This window comes from Natrix helvetica, assembly GCF_964273705.1.
Source record: "Natrix helvetica genome assembly, chromosome: 4".
Lineage (NCBI taxonomy): Eukaryota > Metazoa > Chordata > Lepidosauria > Squamata > Natricidae > Natrix > Natrix helvetica.
Genome location: NC_138550.1, coordinates 59841105 through 59865126, shown reverse-complemented (window position 1 = coordinate 59865126; position 24022 = coordinate 59841105). Strand labels below are relative to the sequence as shown.

The 24022-nt window shown below is 41.2% G+C and overlaps 1 protein-coding gene across 1 annotated transcript in view; it reads right to left on the bottom strand.

Moving 5' to 3' along the window:
• Positions 1-3291: 3291 nt before the first annotated feature.
• EFHC2 (EF-hand domain containing 2) overlaps positions 3292-24022 on the bottom strand; it is a 70036-nt gene continuing 49305 nt past the window's right edge. Inside the window, exons 13-15 of the mRNA XM_081951364.1 lie at positions 23832-23924; positions 7848-7953; positions 3292-4585 (exon numbers count right to left, since the gene is read on the bottom strand). Coding sequence (XP_081807490.1) covers positions 4490-4585; positions 7848-7953; positions 23832-23924 — 295 coding nt within the window. The 3' untranslated portion in view covers positions 3292-4489. The remainder of the gene's footprint in view (positions 4586-7847; positions 7954-23831; positions 23925-24022) is intronic.

Sequence of the window (24022 nt, the reverse complement as noted above, 5' to 3'; positions counted from 1 at the left end):
CATCCAAGTCAATGCATTCATTTCACTATTTTCAGGAAAGGAAATCTCATCTAAGTCAATGCATTCATTTCACTATTTTCAGGAAGGGAAATCTCATCTAAGTCAATGCATTCATTTCACTATTTTCAGGAAGGGAAATCTCATCCAAGTCAATGCATTCATTTCACTATTTTCAGGAAGGGAAATCTCATCCAAGTCAATGCATTCATTTCACTATTTTCAGGAAAGGAAATCTCATCTAAGTCAATGCATTCATTTCACTATTTTCAGGAAGGGAAATCTCATCCAAGTCAATGCATTCATTTCACTATTTTCAGGAAAGGAAATCTCATCTAAGTCAATGCATTCATTTCACTATTTTCAGGAAAGGAAATCTCATCTAAGTCAATGCATTCATTTCACTATTTTCAGGAAGGGAAATCTCATCCAAGTCAATGCATTCATTTCACTATTTTCAGGAAAGGAAATCTCATCTAAGTCAATGCATTCATTTCACTATTTTCAGGAAGGGAAATCTCATCCAAGTCAATGCATTCATTTCACTATTTTCAGGAAGGGAAATCTCATCCAAGTCAATGCATTCATTTCACTATTTTCAGGAAAGGAAATCTCATCTAAGTCAATGCATTCATTTCACTATTTTCAGGAAGGGAAATCTCATCTAAGTCAATGCATTCATTTCACTATTTTCAGGAAGGGAAATCTCATCCAAGTCAATGCATTCATTTCACTATTTTCAGGAAGGGAAATCTCATCCAAGTCAATGCATTCATTTCACTATTTTCAGGAAAGGAAATCTCATCTAAGTCAATGCATTCATTTCACTATTTTCAGGAAGGGAAATCTCATCCAAGTCAATGCATTCATTTCACTATTTTCAGGAAAGGAAATCTCATCTAAGTCAATGCATTCATTTCACTATTTTCAGGAAAGGAAATCTCATCTAAGTCAATGCATTCATTTCACTATTTTCAGGAAGGGAAATCTCATCCAAGTCAATGCATTCATTTCACTATTTTCAGGAAAGGAAATCTCATCTAAGTCAATGCATTCATTTCACTATTTTCAGGAAGGGAAATCTCATCCAAGTCAATGCATTCATTTCACTATTTTCAGGAAAGGAAATCTCATCTAAGTCAATGCATTCATTTCACTATTTTCAGGAAGGGAAATCTCATCTAAGTCAATGCATTCATTTCACTATTTTCAGGAAGGGAAATCTCATCCAAGTCAATGCATTCATTTCACTATTTTCAGGAAAGGAAATCTCATCCAAGTCAATGCATTCATTTCACTATTTTCAGGAAGGGAAATCTCATCCAAGTCAATGCATTCATTTCACTATTTTCAGGAAAGGAAATCTCATCTAAGTCAATGCATTCATTTCACTATTTTCAGGAAAGGAAATCTCATCTAAGTCAATGCATTCATTTCACTATTTTCAGGAAGGGAAATCTCATCCAAGTCAATGCATTCATTTCACTATTTTCAGGAAAGGAAATCTCATCTAAGTCAATGCATTCATTTCACTATTTTCAGGAAGGGAAATCTCATCCAAGTCAATGCATTCATTTCACTATTTTCAGGAAAGGAAATCTCATCTAAGTCAATGCATTCATTTCACTATTTTCAGGAAGGGAAATCTCATCTAAGTCAATGCATTCATTTCACTATTTTCAGGAAGGGAAATCTCATCCAAGTCAATGCATTCATTTCACTATTTTCAGGAAAGGAAATCTCATCTAAGTCAATGCATTCATTTCACTATTTTCAGGAAAGGAAATCTCATCTAAGTCAATGCATTCATTTCACTATTTTCAGGAAAGGAAATCTCATCTAAGTCAATGCATTCATTTCACTATTTTCAGGAAGGGAAATCTCATCCAAGTCAATGCATTCATTTCACTATTTTCAGGAAAGGAAATCTCATCTAAGTCAATGCATTCATTTCACTATTTTCAGGAAGGGAAATCTCATCCAAGTCAATGCATTCATTTCACTATTTTCAGGAAAGGAAATCTCATCCAAGTCAATGCATTCATTTCACTATTTTCAGGAAGGGAAATCTCATCCAAGTCAATGCATTCATTTCACTATTTTCAGGAAAGGAAATCTCATCTAAGTCAATGCATTCATTTCACTATTTTCAGGAAAGGAAATCTCATCTAAGTCAATGCATTCATTTCACTATTTTCAGGAAGGGAAATCTCATCCAAGTCAATGCATTCATTTCACTATTTTCAGGAAAGGAAATCTCATCTAAGTCAATGCATTCATTTCACTATTTTCAGGAAGGGAAATCTCATCTAAGTCAATGCATTCATTTCACTATTTTCAGGAAGGGAAATCTCATCCAAGTCAATGCATTCATTTCACTATTTTCAGGAAAGGAAATCTCATCTAAGTCAATGCATTCATTTCACTATTTTCAGGAAGGGAAATCTCATCCAAATCAATGCATTCATTTCACTATTTTCAGGAAGGGATCTCTCAAAAGGTTTGCAAAGTAAGTTAGAAGACTTAAAACAACGTCTGCTGGTATTTAAAGCATTCAGATCCATTTGCAGCATTTTCTGGGAATACATATTCTGTTCTCAGAATATAAAAACCTGAAGAACTGGAACAAAATTAAATAAAATTGTATTTCAACTTTATACTTTAAATCACACATCCAAGTAGTGAAGACTTGAAAAGATGCCCCATTTGCCAAAAAGAAGGGATCAACCTACTTTCCAAATCACCAGGGGGCAGGACAAGAAGCAATGGAAGGAAACTAATGAAGGAGAGAACCAACCTATAAATAAGGAGAAATGTCATTACCGTTAGAACAATTAATCAGTGAAATGGCTTGCCTTCAGAAGTTGTAGGTGCTCCATCACTGGAGGTTTTTAAAAAGAGATTGGACAGCCATTTGTTTAGAATGGTGTAGGGTCTCCTGCTTGAGCAGGGGGTTGGACTAGAAGACCTCCAAGGTCCCTTCCAACTCTGTTGTTCTTTTCTATTAAGTTCTAAGGATATTATAAATGTATTTCTATATGAGAATTTCTTGGCACATTCCTGTTTGGAGCAGTAAAGTCATGAGCTATTACAAAATATATTGATGTTTGTGAACTGTGATGTATTTTTTTTAAAATCTCTTTTCAGTTATTTCACAAATCACTTTCCTTTTTCCAAACAAAAAGAAAATATCTTGTATTAAAGACTTTTTGTTCAGATCGCTGATGATGTCCATATTTAAGGCAAAGACATTCATTCCTGTGAGAAAGTGGAGAAACATTAAGACAACAGTTAAAGGAACATATGATTTTTATTACAAATTTATTTTAGTCATTAATAAATCTATTCTAATTCTTTTCCAACAAGGAAGAATTATTTGGGATTCCAAAATATGCTAGAAAGAAATGGGGGGTGGGGGGGAGGATTATGAATGTCTCACTATTAATAGACAACTGTGCTATAACAAAGATAGGAAAGTTCCAGGTAGGTTGATATATTTGTTATTAATTATATCACTCATGTAAAAGTTTTTCCTGAGATAGTATTTAAGAATATCAAAATAAAATCTGTCCCCCAAACAAAATCTTGCTAAATAAAACTGTACCACGCTTGTAAGAGGACTGTCCACACTATTAAACACATCCATCTCTAATTCTATTTCTATATCCACATCTATTATCTAGATCTCTCATATAAATACATACATACACCTATATTTAAGAGAGGCATAAGGCTATATTAACAAAATACAATGAAGAATGATGGTTACTTTTGTCATGAGACAGCTGAGAACAAAACATGTTTTACATTTTATTAAACTTACTCCATGAGCAATCCATATCTGCACAAAGCACATCCCTGTGACCGGCTATGAATAGATTTCTATTCTTGATATTTCTTGCACTTTCCTTTGGTTGTTTTTAACTATCAATTGGGAATTTTGAAAAAAAAATTACCTTATTATAATCATAGAACAAGCCTGGTGGTAATCTGGAGTCATTCAAACTATTATTCAGCTTTGACTTGCAAATATACATTCCTGTTCCTTTTCATGTGGAAATTGAATTGCAATTACTTATTAACAACACTTACAATGCTAAGGTGGGAGATTCTGGTCAATTTTTCTCTTCTATGGAACTCTTAAAGGGCCAAAATTTGTAAGGACTTCCTTGAAAAAACAAAGGCTAACACCTTGATTGTTCAAGTGGAAAGGAGCAAAATTCTAAGTTATATAGCATCCATTCCATATGTAAGAACTGAAATAAAGACACATTTAAATTATTATACTGACTATATGGTATAAGCATTTCAAAGAATTACAAAGTATATGAATTATATTTCTACAATAAAATAAAAAATGAAACTTACATCCCCCCCAAAAAAATCTGTAGCTGTGATTCTTTTATTTTGTTTAAATAAAAATATGCAGTAACTGTCCAGAAAGAGAAAGTTGCAATGTTTAACCATAAGAAGTATGATGTATGGACTAAGGCTAATCTTTGCTGCCAAAGACATCTTCTATTAATGGTAGATATTTTATTTTTTTCACTGGAAGTGCTGGGGGCTCCCCACTCCATCCATCTTCATACTGAAAGCATAAGCAAAGGGTAAGAAGGTTTAGAACTACAAAGTGAAATGGAAAGTAACTAAAAATGATGTTAAATACTAGCAAGCATTGCAGTCTTTGTTTCTATCAAAACAATACACTATATATTTGCATTGTAATTTTCAGTGCTCTCCAGATGGAGAGGGGGAGTTTCCCTTTTTTTCAGCCTTTTTCTTCTGTGTGCTCTGTATGCTGTTCTTTGATTTACCTGATGATTTACCTCATGATGTAGTGATGTGTCTATCTTATGTGATGTAAATATAGATGTAAAATATATTTAATTACATAAAACTACAAGTTCGTTTCAATGTCTCATTTGAACACCAGCTGCGCAATTCCCTGACACCATGACTATCTGTATATTTATTTGGCCTGCTCAGGGAAGGGACAGTGCTGGCCAATCTTAATAATTGGGGTGGGGGGAATGCTCTTAGACAAACTGACTTCCAATGGGATTCCTCAGTCTAATATCCTTCTGGATAGAGACAGATCTCCATCCAAGAAAAAATAAATGAGAACAGAAGACAGTCCGATTGAATGCCCTTTCGAAATATTGATAAGAAAGGCGCATTATTATGCATGTTCTATTTTAAAATAGAATACATATTATTCAATAATTGGCTGAGACAATGTTTAATTTGGAAAGAGTATGATTTTTATTTCCTCCTTGTATAGTTCCTGTGCAGTTTCTAAATGTGATAATTAAATAAAATGAAATATTAAGGAGCAAGTGAATAGAGATTTCTATACTTTAAATGTATGCTGCCTATGTTATCCAGAGATTATTTTAAATGATGAGTTTATTCTTCATTTTATGATTAACCTTTCATGTTTTCTTGGATCTTGCAAATATGGAATGAGACTTAAAAAGTTATTTGAAAATAGTCAAGGGAATCTCTGCCCAATTGTTCTGTATTTCTACTATCTTAAATTTAAAAGAAAATGTAAAAGAAAAAAGAGACAGGTAGATAAGACAGATGGACTTGATTGATTGACGACCAGTAATAGATATGATTAGGGAGAACTTCAAAAGTCTGAGAATTTACATCTTTAAGACAGACTTTCAGCTGCTACTTCATACAGGACAGCTCAGAGAAAATTTTATTAAATAGGATGTCCCACTTCTATAAATGTGAAGTCTCTAGCTTTTATTGAAACAAACTGCCTGGTCATTATAGGTTAAATTCTGAGAAACTGATGGAAGGAAGCATCAGAATTGTAGGAACTAAATTTCAAAAAGTCCTGAGATCAGGTCATCATGCTTTACTGTTTTTAGTACATTAAATATAATTTTTGCCTTCTTGTAATCTTATTTTTCCCTCCCTAAACTTCATAAATCAAGTACAACAAGTAGCAGCACCTTTCCAACCTTACTTAATCAAATAACTAAAAGGATAGAACGAGTGGTTTTTGAATAAACAATTATAATGAAAGCCCAGAGCTATAAAATAGAGTAGGAAACAAAAAAATGGTAGAGGATATCAATGACAAACCACCGCATCTTATTGGCCAGAAAATGCAGTCAATAGAAATCTAATTTGACTTGAAGGAGACTATCATTCATGGAATGAGAGAAGTGATCCTTACTGTGATCCATACAGTGGATGAAAAAAGAAAATACTTGGCTTGTATTTCAATATGAATCAACCTAATTTAAACTTTCCAAGTATTTTTATAAGAGAAAAAAATGTTACTAATAAAACAATAATTAGCACTTTCATACTTTTTCAAATTTTGTAATATAATTCTTTAATTTAAAAAAAAACAGGCAACATTATGAGAAAGTTAAAATTAGTGGGAGAATGCTTGTGTACAAAAATGTGCACTACATTTTATAAGTAAAATATATATATGTAAGTTTACATGGATGTTCATACTGACTTTAAAAAGAAATAAATGTATAAACTGAATATGAGATTAAAAATGTATTAACGTTATACAAATTAGGGATTCCTAATCTGCAGTTATCAGTTTTATATCTTTTGTTAATCTAGGCCATTTCATTTCTGCTTAAATCTGACACTCATTAATATCTCGTGAAGTAGAGGCTGATTTTTAATATCTGAAGGATATTAAATATGCCACAAGATATTATGGTAGCAGATATAAGAAATTTTATAAGTACCTGGTAGGCACTCTAGGTTGCATTCTCACTTAATATTTAGACATTTTTAAAGCTATGATTTGCACTCTAATGACCTGGTTTGAACAGAATGAAGTCATCATAGATAAAGCTGCACATCCAAAATTAAATCATTTCAATTACAACATAGGTTTTGGGACAAAGCAATCTGCTGGGTACCCTCTTCATCAACCTAACAAATGTTTATTAAATCATTTCAATTACAACATAGATTTTGGGACAAAGCAATCTGCTCGGTACCCTCTTCATCAATCTAACATATGTTTTCTTAATCAACTTAAGTTAATCTTGCCTGGTTCTTACGCTGATTAAACCTCCTAGCAACTTAAAATCAGCATAGATATGAATAGAGAAGCTACTTCATGTGGGCATGATCCTCATTATGTAGGATTATTATCTGTAAAATGGAGGCCCTATGAAAGTATAAATTAACTAGGTATACAAGTAGAGGCCCTAAACATTAATACCAAGTGTAGAGCTTATTAACGTCCAGAAGGAGAGAAAGATACTGTGCTGAAGCAAACATAATTAAGTTTTCAAATCTATATGCTACTAAAACCCTCATGCCTATAAACTTTAATTAAGTGAAATGGTGCATAGTAGAGAAAACATTTTCAACCAAGATATCCAAATGAGCTGATGTATAGAATTTGTCCAAAATCTAGGACCTATGACAATCTGTGCCGCTGAAATTTTACATATTTTAAAAAACATTTTATGAAATAAAAATTATTATTAAGCATTTTATGACACAATACAAAATGTCATAAACCATTTCCTGTTATCAACTTTTGATGTCTGACAGTACTATACAGTTCAACATGGGCTACTTTCCAGGCACATATATCTCTGAATATCTCCTTGAAGTTTCAAGAATCTTTCAAATACATTAGATGCTCTGCCATTTTTAAAGGCATTGAGGAATCTGGTAAGGAAATCTCTCTCAAATGATGACCCAAACGGTTACAAGTTGTCTAGTGTAAAATTAAAACCGAAATTCCTTGTAAATAGTAGCAATGTTTTGGCAGTAAACACAAACCATTCTATACTCTTGTTACGATTTATATTTTTGGAAACTTATGGATACATATTTTACTTTACCTGCAATGGCATCAGGATGGTTTGGAAAGCTGGAATTGGGTGCTCTCTCCAGTTCAGCCCATCAATCAACTTCTTATAATTTACATGTTCTTTGCAATCTTCACACCTAAATAAAGATTGTGTGCATATTTTCATTATTTGGGTTCTCCCTCTATCATTTCATCTAAGCTATTGTTTATTTTTATATAGTGAATAATGGAAGTATATTTGGAGTATAGCTGGAACTCATGAAAAAGAAGAAATGTAAGGAAAAAGAAGAGCACCATGGTTTTAGCCTGTGTTCACTCATGTCTTTAAATCTTCATTATGTATGTACACAAATTGTGAAAGCAACTCCCTATTTTAAGACATGCTTGCTTACAGAGCCCTTGTTTTTCTTTTATTATTTCTTGGATGATTTGTTATTCCTGATTTAACTGGCAAAGCACCCTGTTGGCATAGGCCCCTAGTCCCCAGACCTTAGCTGTCACAAGAATGACTGGTCTGTCAGTGAGGCAACTGATACTTAAGAGGCTTTTTTAGAACTCAGAAACTAAATTCCAAGAGTCAAGAGTATTTTATGTAAATGCTTAAAGGTCCCCCGTTTGTGGCAGAGTTTACTTTACAGATGCATATTCATGGAGTGGTTTTTTTGAGTCATTCGACAACAAGGAGTAGACAGAAATTTATTTTTTTGATAGAATTCTCCTTTTACTTAAGAAAGACTGAAATATCAGTTATGTATTACAAGAATAGAGAATGAAAAGCCAACAAAATCAAAATGAAGTAAATTATGGTAGTAGCCTTTGAACTAAAACAGATTGACTCAAGTAATATTCCTGATTTTGTTTGCTGATGGGAAATCTGGTCAACTGCCATGAACATGTTTTACATTATTACATTTATTTTTCCCATTTGTGAAAAACAATTACTTATTACACAGAAATACTGAGCCAATAAATGGCCATATTTTAAAAGATTAAATCTGAAATGACAATAATTGCCAACCTTTGTTTAAATAGCATATACACTAAATAAAAATCAACTGGTAATAAATCAGTTTTACATGTGTGCCTTGAAATAACATGTATTCTTTCAGTAAAGACTAAGGCAATCATCCTATAGAGAAATATTGGACTGCTACATTATATTAACAATCTGCAATTTTATTAATAGATTTTTAGCTGTTTGCATTTGCAGTATTTGTTTGGCTTTAAAAAAAGGAGAAAAAATAAGAGTAAGAAGCCTAAAGCTAAAGAAATGAATGTTGTTACAGTGTTAGATAAATAACAACTGTGGCACACAGAAAGAGACTTTCTCTGTTAAAAAAAACTTCTTTTACCCTCAACATCTGAACAAACAGTGCATATCATTCCTCTGCTGTAAAAGTGCTATTGTATAATTCAGGAAATAACTGGGAACATACTCCAATTTTCAAGTTGTTGGATCAAATTTAAAAAAAATATTCCAATAAATATGTTATAAGATTGTGGGAAACTCTGTAGGCCTTCTTCCTTAATTGCTATCAAATAACCATGGCAATTGAATCATTGGTTTTGTTTCAGTTGTAATACATTCCTGTGGCCCATTTTATATTTCACAATATGAAATTTGTAGGTTATTTTTAGGTTAACACATGTATAAGACTTAATTCACAGAACGTTTAGCTTTTATATAACAAATTAAATGTGTTTTGTAATTGTAATTGTAAAATTGTCACATTGTGGAATTCATTTAGGAGAAAGAAAGAAAGAAAGAAAGAAAGAAAGAAAGAAAGAAAGAAAGAAAGAAAGAAAGAAAGAAAGAAAGAAAGAAAGAAAGAAAGAAAGAAAGATGGATGATGGGTGGATAGATTTTACACACACACACACACACACACTGACACTGTATTTTGTGGACTATAAGACGCACCAAGGGTTTTGAAGAGGCAAATTAAAAAAAAAAGTTTTTGCACTTTGCAAACCTCCCAAAAATGGGTCGGTTTTGTTTATTTATTTTTTCAAAAAAAGGGCATGAATAGCCTTTAGGTGGCTTGTAGAGTGCTCCTGGGGGGTGGGGTGGGGCCAAATACGAGCAAAAATTGGCCCATTTTTCACGAAAATTGGTCCATTTTGTCAAACAAAGGGCATGGAGAGCCTTTAGGAGACTTATAGAGTGCACCTGGGGGGGGGGGGGGGCAAAAGTGAACAAAAAATGGTCAGTTTTTTGCTCATTTCTGCCCTCCCCAGCCCCCAGGAGCTTTCTGAAAGCCTTTAAAAAGCTATGCACTGCCATTTTGGTGAAGGGGGCAGGGTTTCAGGAGGCAAAAATTGCTGTATTCACTGTATGAGACACACCCAGATTTTCAGCCTCTTTTTTTGAGGGAAAAAGTCTTATACTCCAAAAAATATGGTATATGCACACAGAGAGAGATCAAAAGTTATGTTGTATTCCTCTACATTATCTATACAAAGGACTCATATTAAATATTCAATACATTTATGATAATTATCTTTGGATAGAATTCTTTGATTACTGGTTTAGAGAACAGAGATCATTTTTTATTCTGGAATTTTAGTTATTCTAACTTTCTAACCATTCAGTAGGGAGTCTAAAGTGTTTTACTTTCCTCTTTTTAATGCTCATGACCAGGTGTTGTGAGGAATATGCAAGGTGCAAAAATTATCCATTTGCCACTATGGTGAAGTCCCTGAAATTATTTTATTTTATGAAGGAACCATTTTTTTCCACGAGCATTTTAGTACTCATTAGGCATTTCAGATAACGATTATTTCATATGAAGAAATGAAACTCAATAAATAAATTAAAAACCTCAATAAATCTTTATATTCAAAGTATCAGCCTATATTCAGAGCTGAGATATTGAGTCTTGTTTTTCATAGAACAGAATCCTATGTTTGGAACGAAAATAAGAACCTGGAGTAACTAGAATTAATAAGAACTCCCCTGATGTATACTAGCTGTACTTCTGCACATAAATCTCCTAGCTTTTCCTCTGTGGAGGCTCCTTTAAAGTCTTTCCAATTAAAGTACTGGCTAAAATTAATCTTTAGAGAAGAATCTCAAATTCAGTTATGGTTTAGTCCTAGCTAAAAAAAAACCTTTCTTCTGCTACAAGAAATGTATGGCCTCAGATTTGAATTATTATGACTTCTAACATAATGCCTGATGATGCTGTGATTTGAGAGCTACTTTAGAAATAAAGCTGCAATTTCCCAACATGATTTTACATATAATAGGACTCCTCACAATTCTAAAACTTAGCCACTTTGGTAATCTTTTAACTACTCTACTATACTAATTAAAAGACTACTTCAGCTATTTTACTAATATTTTCTCCATCTTGCATAAGAAAGCATTCCCTTGGGCTAAACTTAGTGTTCTGTCATCCGTGGTTCTACACTGTGTGCACAATAATTAGGCAAATTGTATTTTGGAGGATTAATTTTATTATTGAACAACTACAATGCTCTAGGTGAATCCAAACTGTTAATAAACCTCAAACCTGAATATTTAAGAAGGTAAAAGTGAAGTTTTGGTTTTGAGAATGGGCTTTGGTCTTACCTGATATGCCCGTTCTCTGGGAGGTGGAGATAGCATCCAGGAATGGATTAACTCCGTCTGTCATCTAACTGGACTGAGTCTGCAAACTGTGACGACATGCCTCCTCTGCTTGCTCATCCCAGTTTTTTGATGAAGACGTCATGGCAGACTGACCTGTAGTGATGAAGAAGTGTCTCCTCTCGGACCCAGGACCGGACACTGATCAGGGTGGGACTGGATGCTATCTCCATCTCCCAGAAAATGGGCGTTCAGGTAAGACCAACGCCCATTCTCCAAAGTGGTGGAAATAGCATGGCTGTCCTACGGATGGGCTGCCGTCCGGTCCGAAGTCCCCTGATCTCTGTGTACACTCTGTAGGACCCGCCTGCCAAAAGCTGACTCAGCCAAGGTGAAGCTGTCCAATTTATAGAAATGGATAAAAGGGGATGGAGAAGACCAGGTGGTGGCTCAACAGACCTCCACTATTGAGGCCTGGGTTTGCCCATGAGTAATAGCTGCACTTCTCGTGGAATGGGTGGTAATGTGTCTTGGTGCTGCAAGGCCTGTAACTCATAGGTCTTAGCTATACAAGCCCTAATCCAACGCACCAAGGAAGATAGAGTCACCCTGTTGCCCAGCGTGGCTGGTTGTAATGAGAGAAATAAGGATTCTGTTCGTCTCAGAGAGGAGGTCCTCCTGATATATATACAGAGGGCCCTCTGCATGTCCAGAGTATGCCACTTTTGTTCCAGACGATAGATCAGTTCAGGGCAAAAGTTTGGCAGCACCAGTTCCTGGACACTGTGGAACCAGGTGTTTATCTTCTGTACGAATGATGGGTCCAGTCACAACACCACTCTGTCAGAGTGGAACACACAGAGGTCTTGTCTAACCGACAAGGCTGCCAGTTCCGATACTCACCTGGCCAATGTGATGGCCACTAGGAAAGCCACCTTAAAGATAAGGTAGCGAAGGCAGGTAGTTCTCAAAGGTTCAAAGGGCCCCCCAGTTAGGGAGTTCAGTACTTTGAATATGTCCCAAGTGGGGTATCGATGCACAACCAGGGGTTGAGGTTATTGCTCCCCTTAAGAATCGTCAGACGAAGGGATGTTGGGCTAGTGAATCCAAGGACCCACACGCCAAAATTGAAGACAGGGCTGCTACCTGCCTCCTGAGGGTATTGGGGGATAACCCTCTATCCAGTCCTTCCTGGAGGAAATCCAGGACTCGAAGTATGGAAATCTCTGTAGAGACGAGACCCTTCTTAAGAGCACCAACTGCAAAATACCCTCCAGGTATCATCGTATATTCGGTTGGGTGAAGACCGTCTAGATGCCTGGATCATCTTGATGACCCTGGAGAGAAGATTGTCCCCACTCAGGACCCTCCACTCAAGCGCCAGGTGGTCAACTGGAGCCACTGAAGGTCTGGATGTACCAGAGACACCTGGTTGAGGGAGATTCTGGTCAGAGGGATTCTTCAGGGTCAAGTCACCAATAGGTTCACCAGGTCTGCGAACCACAGTCTTCTGGGCCAGTGGGGCACCAGGAGTAAGAGCTCCGCTTCTTCCTCCAGCATCTTCCTGATGACCCTCAGAATGAGTGGAAGAGGAGGCATACAGTAGTCCTGGAAGTAAGACTGCAACGCGCATCTGCTCCCTCTGCCCCTGGTGTCGCATATCTGGCATAGTACCTGGGCACTGACTGTTATCTGAGGTGGCAAATACATCAACTGCCAGAAGGCTGAACCATTCTGTCAATTCCTGGAACAGGTTCGGGTGCAGGCACCACTCCATGTGGTCGACTGAAGCTTGACTGAGCCAGTCCGTCTGCACGTTTGCCACCCCCGAAATATACTCTGCCCTTATGGACAGAAGGTGTGTCTCTGCCCAGAGGCCCAGCTGTTCAGCCTCCTGCATGAGGGACCTGGAATGGGTACCCCCCTGGTGGTTGATGTGGGCCTTTGCGGCCGTGTTGTCTGTCAGGACCAGAATGTGCTTGTTTGTCACCCTGTCCTTGAATGGTATAAGGGCCAGATGGATTGCTAGCAGTTCAAGCCAATTTATGTTGTGGCTCGGGTCTACCTGAGACCACTGTCCCTGGGCCATCAGTGATTACAGGTGTGCCTCCCAGCCGAAGAGGCTGGCATCTGTTATTAATAGCAGGAGGTCCGGCTCTCTGAACTGGCAACCCCTGGTGATGGCTCGGGATGTCCACCACCTCAGGGATTGGATTACCTCTGTGAGACCTGTACCATGTCCGACGAGCAGCTCTTGCCGGTCCTTTGATATGGAAGGAGGAACCACTGAAAACACCTGCTGTGCAGCCCAGCCCACAGGATGATGGAAAAGCAGGACACCATCTTCCCCAGGAGTTGGGAGAGCTGGAGCAGTGTAACTGTACCTTCTCTCCTTACAGTATCTGGCGGTCCTGGGAGAGGTAGACCTTGCACTCCGTGGTGTCTATGACTGCCCTCAGATAGAGCAATTGGTTCATCAGGATCAGGTGACTCTTGGCCAGGTTTATGGAGAAACCATGGTTCTGGAGAACCCGAAGTGTTGCAGGTCTTTCTTTGCCTGAGTTTCCGATCTGGATTGAATAAGAATATAGTCCAGATAGCATTGGATCTTGACTGGTATGGTGTGAAGGTGCCCCGCCAACGCTGTTAGCAGCTTGGTGAACACTCTGGGAGCAGACGACAGCCCAAAGGGTAATGCCCTGTATTGGTAGTGTTTCCCCGCATGGTAGAAACAGAGAAACTGTCTGTGGGCAGGAAGGATGGGCACATGTAGATATGCCTCTGTGAGATCCATGGACGTGAGGAAATCGCCCCTTCTGACGCTCTCCAAAATGGTCTGGAGCAAGTGCATCTTGAACTGTCAGTAGGCAATGTGATGGTTCAGACGTTTGAGTTCTAGAATTGCCCTCCAACCCCCTGAGACCTTTGGAACGATGAACAGGAGGGAGTAAAAACTGTGACCCTGCTGCTCCTCTGGAACCAGCTGGATTGCCTGAATATCCAGTAGGTGTTATATTGCTGATTCCATGAGGAGCAGCTTCGCCTAGTCCTGTGATACCGGGCACCTGATGAAAAACATTGCAGGGGGATGGAGAGGAGCTCTACGGAGAGGCCGAATTGTATTTTCTCCCTGACCCAGGAGTCCGTGGCGACCCCCTCCCATTGGTTGGCAAAGGCCAGGCGGCCCCAAGGGGAAAGTTTGTTAGGCAGTCACTTCTGACACCGAAAGTAGCGACCTCCCCCACTCTTGGAGGACCTCTTTGGGGGGAAACGCTGTCCACTCCTACCTGTCCTGTCCTGCTTTTGTCCCTGTCTGGGCTGGAATTGCCTCTGTGGCCGGGGAAGGCTAAATCCACTGTCTGACCCTCGAAAGGGCGACTGGCGATGAGGTGGGTACGTCTCTGCTCTCTGGGAAAGGGACGGGAAGATTTTGCGCTTGTCCCTGGACTCAACCAGGATTGGTTCCAGGGTTTCCCCAAGCAATTGTTCCCCTGGGAAGGAGGCAGAACCAGTCTCCACTTGTGTCTGGCATCGGCTTGCCACTGGTGGAGCCATAGAAGACATCTGATTACTACAGACAAGTCAATGGACCTCGATGCGAAGAGCGCTGCGTCCAGCGTGGCATCCGCTGAGAATTCTATTGCAGCTTTCAATTTGTTAATATCTTGATGTGACCTAATGTGACCTGGAGGGATCCTATCCTGTAGTTCAGCGATGGTGAACCTTTTTTGGCTCACATGCCATAAGTGGGGGGAGCGTAGGGGGGTCGTGTGCGGGCGTGCTGCACCCATAATGCAATGCGTGACCCCCAGTGCGCATGTGCACACTATAGGTGCTCCCCCCCATTTTTATGTGCTTTTTTCGCTCTCCCCAGGCTCCAGAGGCTTTATAGGAGCATGGGGAGGGCGAAAACAGCCTCCCCCACCCCCCCCGGATGCCCTCCGGAGGTGTCAGGGAAGCCCTCCGGACAGTCCCTGACGCCTTTGGAAAGCTTAAAATGACCCTCCGAGCAAACCGGAAGTCACTTCCAGTGACCCATTCCCATTCCTGGATGCTATCTCCATCACTATGGAGAATATCTATGTGTGCACAATATTTGGGCAACTATTAGTATGCAGAATTATTATGAAAAATGAAAATTTACCCATCTCACTCATTTATAACAGCTCAAAATGTACAAATAAACATTTTTGACATTTCAAAAAAAAATTGGTTACCATTATAGCCACCCTTCTTTTCAATAACAGCCATAAGCCTTCCATTCATGGACTGTCAGTTTCATGATCTATTGATGATCAAATTTTGTGCAGCATTAACCAGTCTCTCAGACACTGTTCAGAGAGGTGTACTGTTTTCCTTCACCATAAATCTCCCATTAAAGAAGGGCCCACAAGTTCTCAATAGGATTTAGGTCAGGTGAAGAAGGGGGGCATATTGTTATTCTTTCATCTTTAAGGCCTTTAGTGGCTAGCCATGCAGTGAAGTACTTCGATGCATACGAGCGACTGAGCAGTGTCCTGCATAAAAATCATGGCCTTCTTGAAAGATGCAGACTTTTCCCTATACCACTGCTTGAAGAAAGTGTCTTCTAAAAACTGCCAAATTAGGTTTGGGACTTGATTTTGAGTTCAACTTCAACCCGAAAAGGTCCAACTAGCTTATATTTCATAATACCAGTCCATACCAGTACCCCATCTCCACTTTGCTGGTGTCTTGAGTCAACATGGAGCTCTAAGTCTGTTACTGACCCAGCCACGGGCCTATCCATCTGGTCTGTCAAGAGTCACTCTCATCTCATCAGTCCATAAAACCTTTGAAAAATCTGTGTTCAGATATTTCTTGGTTTGAGTCTTGCCATTTCAACTTATGTGTCTTGTTCAGTGGTGGTTGGATTTCAGCCTTCCTTACCTTGGCCATGTTTCTGAACATTGAACACCTTGTATTCTGTGCACTCTAGGTAGGTTGCAATTCTGGAATATGACAGCACTGGGGGATAATGGGTTCCTGGTAGCTTCACATTTGATACTTCTCAAATCTTTGGCAGTTAATATGCATCGTTTTTTCTCAACACATTTCTTTTGCGACCCTGTTGACTTTTTGCAACAAAATGTTTGATGGGCCTGTGATCATGCCCCAATATCTTAGCAATTTCAAGAGTGCTGCATTCCTCTGAAAGACCTTTTACAATTTTTGACTTTTCACTCAGTTATATCTCTTTTTGGCACATTTTGCCTGAGGAAAAGAAGCTGCCTAATAACTATGCACCCCTTGATCTCCTCAGGCCACACCCTCCTTCATTACACAAATGCACACCACTTGATCTGCTTATATCCACCAAGCATTCAATGCATAAAAATGATGATATGGTCAAAATATTCACTTGCCTAATAATTGTGCACACAGTGTAGAGGGGAGGTTTCTGAAATGTAACAAGCCAACAGTTATCTCATGCATCACAGCCCTCTGGTGTTCTGAATGAATAATACCAAATTTGGGTATTGTAACCCAAATTGGGTTGCCTTGAAGTGTTATACAATACAATACAATAGTAGAGTTGGAAGGGACCTTGGAGGTCTTCTAGTCCAACCCCCTGCCTAGGCAGGAAGCCCTATACCGTTTCAGACAAATGGCTATCCAACATCTTCTTAAAGACTTCCAGTGTTGGGGCATTCACAACTTCTGCAGGCAAGCTGTTCCACTGATTAATTGTTCTGTCAGGAAATTTCTCCTCAGTTCTAAGTTGCTTCTCTCCTTGATTAGTTTCCACCCATTGCTTCTTGTTCTACCCTCAGGTGCTTTGGAGAATAGTTTGACTCCCTCTTCTTTGTGGCAACCCCTGAGATATTGGAACACTGCTATCATGTCTCCCCTAGTCCTTCTTTCTCTTAAGCTAAACATACCCAGTTCCTGCAACCGTTCTTCGTATGTTTTAGTCTCCAGTCCCCTAATCATCTTTGTTGCTCTTCTCTTTCTAGAGTCTCTTCTCTTTCTAGAGTCTCCACATCTTTTTTACATCGTGGCGACCAGAACTGAATGCAGTATTCCAAGTGTGGCCTTACCAAGGCATTATAAAGTGGTATTAACACTTCACGTGATCTTGATTCTATCCCTCTGTTGATGCAGCCTAGGACTGTGTTGGCTTTTTTGGCAGCTGCTGCACACTGCTGGCTCATATTTAAATGGTTGTCCACTAGGACGCCAAGATCCCTTTCACAGTTACTACTACTGGGTTACTACTACATACTGTTGACTATGCCCTGCTGCACTTTTGTAAGTAGTATGCTCAAAATAATAGGCAGTGATAGATATATAGCTTTAATATTTGCACTGATTAATTTAAGTCTAAATAGTCCAAGTTCAATAATGAGGCATCTTTTTCATTCAAGCTGTTTCTACATTGTGTATTTTCTTCTGAAGCAGCTGTGTTAACAGCACATTTTCTAAACAATATTCTCATTTGTTTCAACATTGCTAACATATTGAAGTGCAATGTACACACATGACTCATCTGAATAATAAAAATATTAAGCAGAGATATAACAAGGCTGTAGCCAAAATGAATAACATGAATATGCAAAAGAATCTCTGGGGAGAAACAACATTAGAATATAAACAATGCAAAGGCCAGAATTGCTTGCAGATTGCCATTTCATCCAAGCTGAATAGGTTTAATAATTTTTCTCAGTATTAAAAGAGATTTTAATTAAAGGAATGACATGATCAGTAATTCCATTCCCACTTAAGGAAAAAAGGGTTTTGTATATTTTGCTACTATTTCATAAACTATCTGTGACTATCTCTCTGATTTGGAAAGAAATTTGCATCACTTGAAATCTTTTCTAGACATATAGCAGATTCTTCATCTTCCCCATCAATCTCTGATTTAAAAGACTAAACTGAACCCTGCAAGTATACAAGACTCCCACAGATCTGAGACTGAAGGAGATATAAATGGTAGCACCACCATTTTGTCTTAAACAATTATTGCCTTGCTAGTTTCTATAAAAAGTAAATATAAGTTCCTGAAAATCACGGGACCAGCTTTTATGTGTATGTTTGGAAACCCTTCTCAAACAATTAATATATAATAATAATAATAATAATAATAATAATAATAATAATAATAATAATAATAATAATAATAATAATAATAATTTTATTTGATTAGCCGCAACCCTCTCCCGAAGGACTCGGGGCGGCGTACAATCAAAACAGATAAAATACAGATAAAGACAAACATATATACATAAAGAACAAAGACATATACATGTGCATGGAGGAGGTAGACTCATAAGTGAAAGACAATTAAAAAACACAATTTAAAATCCCATTAAATAAAATTACTGAATTAAAAAACCCATCAGGAGCGTTATGAAGTTATGATTGAGCCAGGCCGGCTATTTGGAATAGGTGGGTCTTGAGCTTTATACGGAAGGAGCGGAGGTCAGTAGTGGTCCTAATATCCGGGGGGAGGTCATTCCACAGGGCTGGGCCCGCCACAGAGAAGGCTCTGCTCCTAGGCGCTGCCCCATGGCACTGTCTGGTGGACGGCACCTGGAGAAGTCCCTCTCTGTGCGAGCGGATGGGTCGTAGGGATGTATGGGGCAGAATACGATCCCGCAGGTAACTAGGTCCTGAGCCATGGAGCGCTTTAAAGATCGTAATCAAGACCTTGAAACGCACCCGATAGACCACAGGAAGCCAGTGCAGCTCGCGCAGGAGAGGTGTCACATGGGAGTACTTAGTACTCCCCATAATCACCCGCGCGGCCGCATTCTGGACCAACTGCAGTCTCCGAGTGCATTTCAAGGAAAGCCCCATGTAGAGAGCGTTACAGTAGTCCAGGCGAGACGTCACCAGCGCATGGGTGACTGTGCGTAGGGCGTCCCGGTCCAATAGGGGGCGCAATTGGCGCACCAGGCGAACCTGGTGGAACGCCCCCCTGGCCACGGCTGTCACATGGTCATCCATGGACAGCCTGGCATCCAGGAGGACACCCAAATTGCGCGCCCGCTCCATGGGGGTGAGTTGAATGCCCCCAATGGCCAGAGATGGAATTAACTGGTTGAACCGGGGGGCCGGAACCCACAGCCACTCCGTCTTGGAAGGGTTGAGCTTGAGTCGGTTGTCATCCATCCAGACCCGTACGGCTTCCACACACCGGGACATCACTTCGACGGCCTCGTTGGGGTGGTTCGGGGTGGAAATGTACAGCTGAGTATCATCAGCGTACAGATGATATCCCACCCCGAAACCACGGATGATCTCACCCAGCGGCTTCATGTATGTGTTGAACAGGAGTGGCGAGAGGACCGACCCCTGTGGCACCCAAGTAAGGGGGCTTAGGGTCGACCTCTGCTCCCCTGCCAACACACGTTGCGTCCGGCCAGAGAGGTAGGAGCCGAACCATCGCAAAACGGTGCCCCGGACCCCCAACCCCTCCAGTCGGTGCAACAGGATACCATGGTCGATGGTATCAAAAGCCGCCGAGAGGTCTAATAGGACCAGGATAGAGGAACAACCCCTATCTCTGGCCCTCCAGAGATCATCCACCAACGCGACCAAGGCCGTCTCTGTACTGTGCCCGGGGCGAAAGCCGGACTGGCGCGGGTCTAGATAATCATTCTCCTCCAGATGTCGTGGGAACTGAGAAGCCACCACACTCTCTACAACCTTCGCCAAAAAGGGAAGGTTGGAGACAGGACGATAATTGGCCAGCTCCGTAGGGTCCAGGGAAGGCCTCTTGAGCAAGGGTCTCACCACCGCCTCTTTCAAGGCGGCCGGAAGAGACCCCTCACCCAACGAAGCGTTCACTAGGCCCAGGAGCCAGTCGCGTGTAACCTCCCAGGATGCCAGTACAAGCCAGGAGGGACACGGGTCCAGTAAACATGTGGTAGGTCGCAGTCGTCCACGCAATCTGTCCAAATCCTCGATGACAACCAAGTCAAACTCCTCCCAAAGAGGTTTCTCAAGACTCGCCATTGGCGTCTCGACTGGGCCACTGAAGGGGACCCAATCCTTCCGGATTTGAGCGACTTTATCCTGCAGATATTTCCCAAATTCCTCTGCCCTACCCTGTAAAGGGGCCTCCCGCGGCCTCTGAAACAGAAGGGAGCGGGACACCCGAAACAGGGCGGCAGGGCGGTTCTCTGCGGATGCAATGAGAGCGGCACAATATTGGCATTTGGCCGTTCTCAATGCCACTAGGTACGTCCTTAAATGGGCTCGTACCTGTGCTCGGTCAAATTCGGATCGGGAGGATCTCCAACGACTCTCTAGGCATCTCTTGCGGCGCTTCATCACCCTTAGCTCCTCGGTAAACCAAGGAGCCAGGGTGGATCGTTGCCGCCGGAGAGGCCGCAAAGGCGCCACCCGGTTCAAGGCCCCGGTAGTCGCATTATTCCACGTGGCCACCAGGTCCTCTACCCGAGGGCGGGTCAGGGCTGCAGGAGGTGGCCCAAGCTCCGTCTGGAACCTATCTGGTTCCATCAGGCGCCTGGGGCGGAACCATCTAGTGTTTTCCGGTTCCGCCTCCCCGCAGCGAGGGGTAGCACCAGGGAAGTCAAGTCGGAGGAGTGAGTGATCTGACCATGACAGAGGAGTGATGGTTAAATTCACTCCTCCCAGATCACTCAACCACTGGCTAGAGACAAAAACAAGGTCCAAGGTGTGACCTCCCTCGTGTGTCGGGCCCTGAATCATTTGAGTCAGGTCCATGGCTATCATGGAAGCCATGAACTCCCGAACCCCCTCTGATGCTTCTCCCACCGATGGCAGGTTAAAATCCCCCATCACTAGAAGTTTTGGGGTCTCAACCGCCACCGATGCGATCAGCTCAAGGAGCTCAGGCAGGGTCGCTGATGTATGGCGGGGAGCCAGGTATACTATCAGCAGGCCCAACTGCCTCCCAGGGCCCCATTTCACAACAAGGGATTCACATCCGGACGTCTGTGGCACAGTGGACTCCCTCGGCTCTAAGTCCTCCCGGATAATCACTGCTACCCCACCGCCCCTTCCCCGGGCCCGGGGCTGGTGAAATGCTTGGTAACCTGGTGGGCACATTTCCACGAGGGGTAAACCTCCCTCGTGGCCCAACCAGGTTTCCGTTATTCCCGCGAGGTCCGGCTCCCCCTCCAAAATTAGATCATGAATGAGGGGGGCCTTATTGACAACGGACCTCGCATTGCATAACAACAGCCTCAGGCCCTGGGCCTGCAGATCCTGACCACCTAGAACGCGGGGATTGGTACAAGCGACCGGGTGTAACCAGCACCCACGGTCTCCCAACCGACTGCGAGTTGTTAATCTGTCCTCGTATCTGCCCCTTCCTACGACTGTTGGAATCAAAGAGCCCTGTATAGGAATGATATCCTCTCCCCCCTCCTCCTCTCCGCTCCTTCTGCTCGTGACCCCACCTGGTGGCCTGGCTCTGTCATCGCTCCTGATCTGACCCACCCACCCCCCAACCCCTAAACCCCTAAAAGATTTTAAAAAACATTTAACTAAAAACCCCCTGAGCCTCCGTTTCTTCCACCTCTCGGGGTCTATAAACCCGTCATCAAGGCGGGCCCTTGCAAGCGTCAAGGGCCATGCCTGCGAGAGGGGGGTCTCACACAGGCGGAGCAGATCAAACCTCGAATAAATAATCTTAATCTTAGAATCTTAAAAACACGATGGGGTCAAAATGATTATAGATGGTAAGTGGTCAGTCATAGAAAAAAAAAAGGGGGGGAAGAGTTCTTAGATGACCAAATGGTGGTCTGGGTGGAGGAGAGATGGTCTAGGGTATAATCCAAATAGTCCCAATGTCCTAGTGATGTTACTGGCATCCATGACAGCTCTTTCAGCGGCTGCTGTTGAAACCAGCCTCTCACCTTCCAGTGTCCTTCCAACTCCTTCTTTTTCCTCTCTCTCCATTTTCCTCGCTTTCCTTCCAGTCTCTCCTTCTCTCCTTCCAAACCTCTCAGCTCACCAGCTCGCTCCTTCCAATCCTCTCAGTTCACCCATTCACCAGTCTCTTTCCTTCCAACCTCACATTCCTCCTTCCAGCCGTTCTCACCTTCTTCCTTCCTGTCGCTCTCTGCAAAACGTTTCAAAACGCTCCAAAAGGCTGTCACAAACGTCGCCATTTCCAGCTCACAACCTCTTTCCTCACCAGCGGGACAGCCTCTTCCCTTCCAGCCTCACGTTCCAAAACACTCCAGCCTCCAGCCTCACGTTCCAAAACGCTCCAGCCTCCAGCCTTACGTTCCAAAACGCTCCAGCCTCCAGCCTCACGATCAGCCTCTTCCCTTCGAGCCTCATGTTCCAAAACACTCCAAAACGCAGTCACAAACGTCCAGCTCACCAGCCTCTTTCCAGCCTCAGCTTACCAGCCTCTTTCCAGCCTCAGCCTCTTTCCTTCCAGCCTCTCCTCACAATTCCTCTTTCTAAGCACTCTCTCCAAAACGCTCCACAACGCTCCGAACGTTGCCATTTCCACACACGCCGCCATTTCCGATGCAGGTCTCTCTCCCCCATTCCACAGATCATTCGCTCTTTGTCCTTCCCTCCCGTCTTCTGATTCACCCTAGCGGACCCAAATGGGTCGAAAATGGGCCAGGGTGGTCATGCTAACTGACTTCCGACCCTCAGATGGAAATGAGGGTCGGAAATAACCTTTCGCCCATCGCTGAGCTCCGTGGTATTCTGGAGCTTCAGGAGGCGACTGCCATCGCCGGAAGCTCCTCCTCCTCCTGTAACTAAGTGTGGACTGTTGCTTTCCCTTATTATTTCTTTTTCTCCCCTTTTCCACATAATCATCTATTTTTGTTTAAAGGCTGAACATTTGGATATATATTTTAGCAAGAAAATGAAGTTCTTTGCTAAAATCTCTTCGAGGTAAACAGATATTTCCATTCCTGCTATTTTTACAATTTTAAGACTTTTTTTTTCTTAGAATGCTGCTGATGACTCATCTTTGACAAGAAGGCTTAGAAGTATCCTGCTGAATAGATTAAGACAAGGTAGGATTCTCATAACTGGAGGACAGGAACAAGTACCCTAGGAAACCTATGGCTTGCTAAAAGAGTCAGTCATTACTCTTTTCAAAGTCCATCTCTCATTGAAATTACTTCCAAATAATGATTACTAGTTTACAATGGAATTACTTCAGCATCACATCTCAGACATGTTGCCTGAGGCATTTATATTAAGATCACTGAAATGTTAAGTGGTTCTTGGCCCTTTTTTGTGTTTTAAACAATCTTCTCCAATCAAATAGTTTAGCCCTTTGTCCTGATCCCAATAGCAACAGAGAGAAGAAGAAGTGGTTGATGGACAAGTAGAAAGAAAAGAGATGGTCTTGATGGTCTGGTACATTATCAGAAAAGGAATGTGACTCTCAGAAGAAGAAAAAAACATTCTTTAACTCTTATTCATACTAATTATTACATTGGAACTTACGCAGCCAGTAAAGCACGTAGAAGATCATCTGCTAATGGTAGCCTGAAGGATTTGCAAACAGTCCTGCACTTGTCACTGGCCAGCAGTCCGCATCTGCGCAAACAAAAGTAATAACTTTCTATTTATTTTAAAATTGGAATTAAAAACAATCATGATGGATGATTTAAAAGAATGTTTAGAATTGTGCTAGA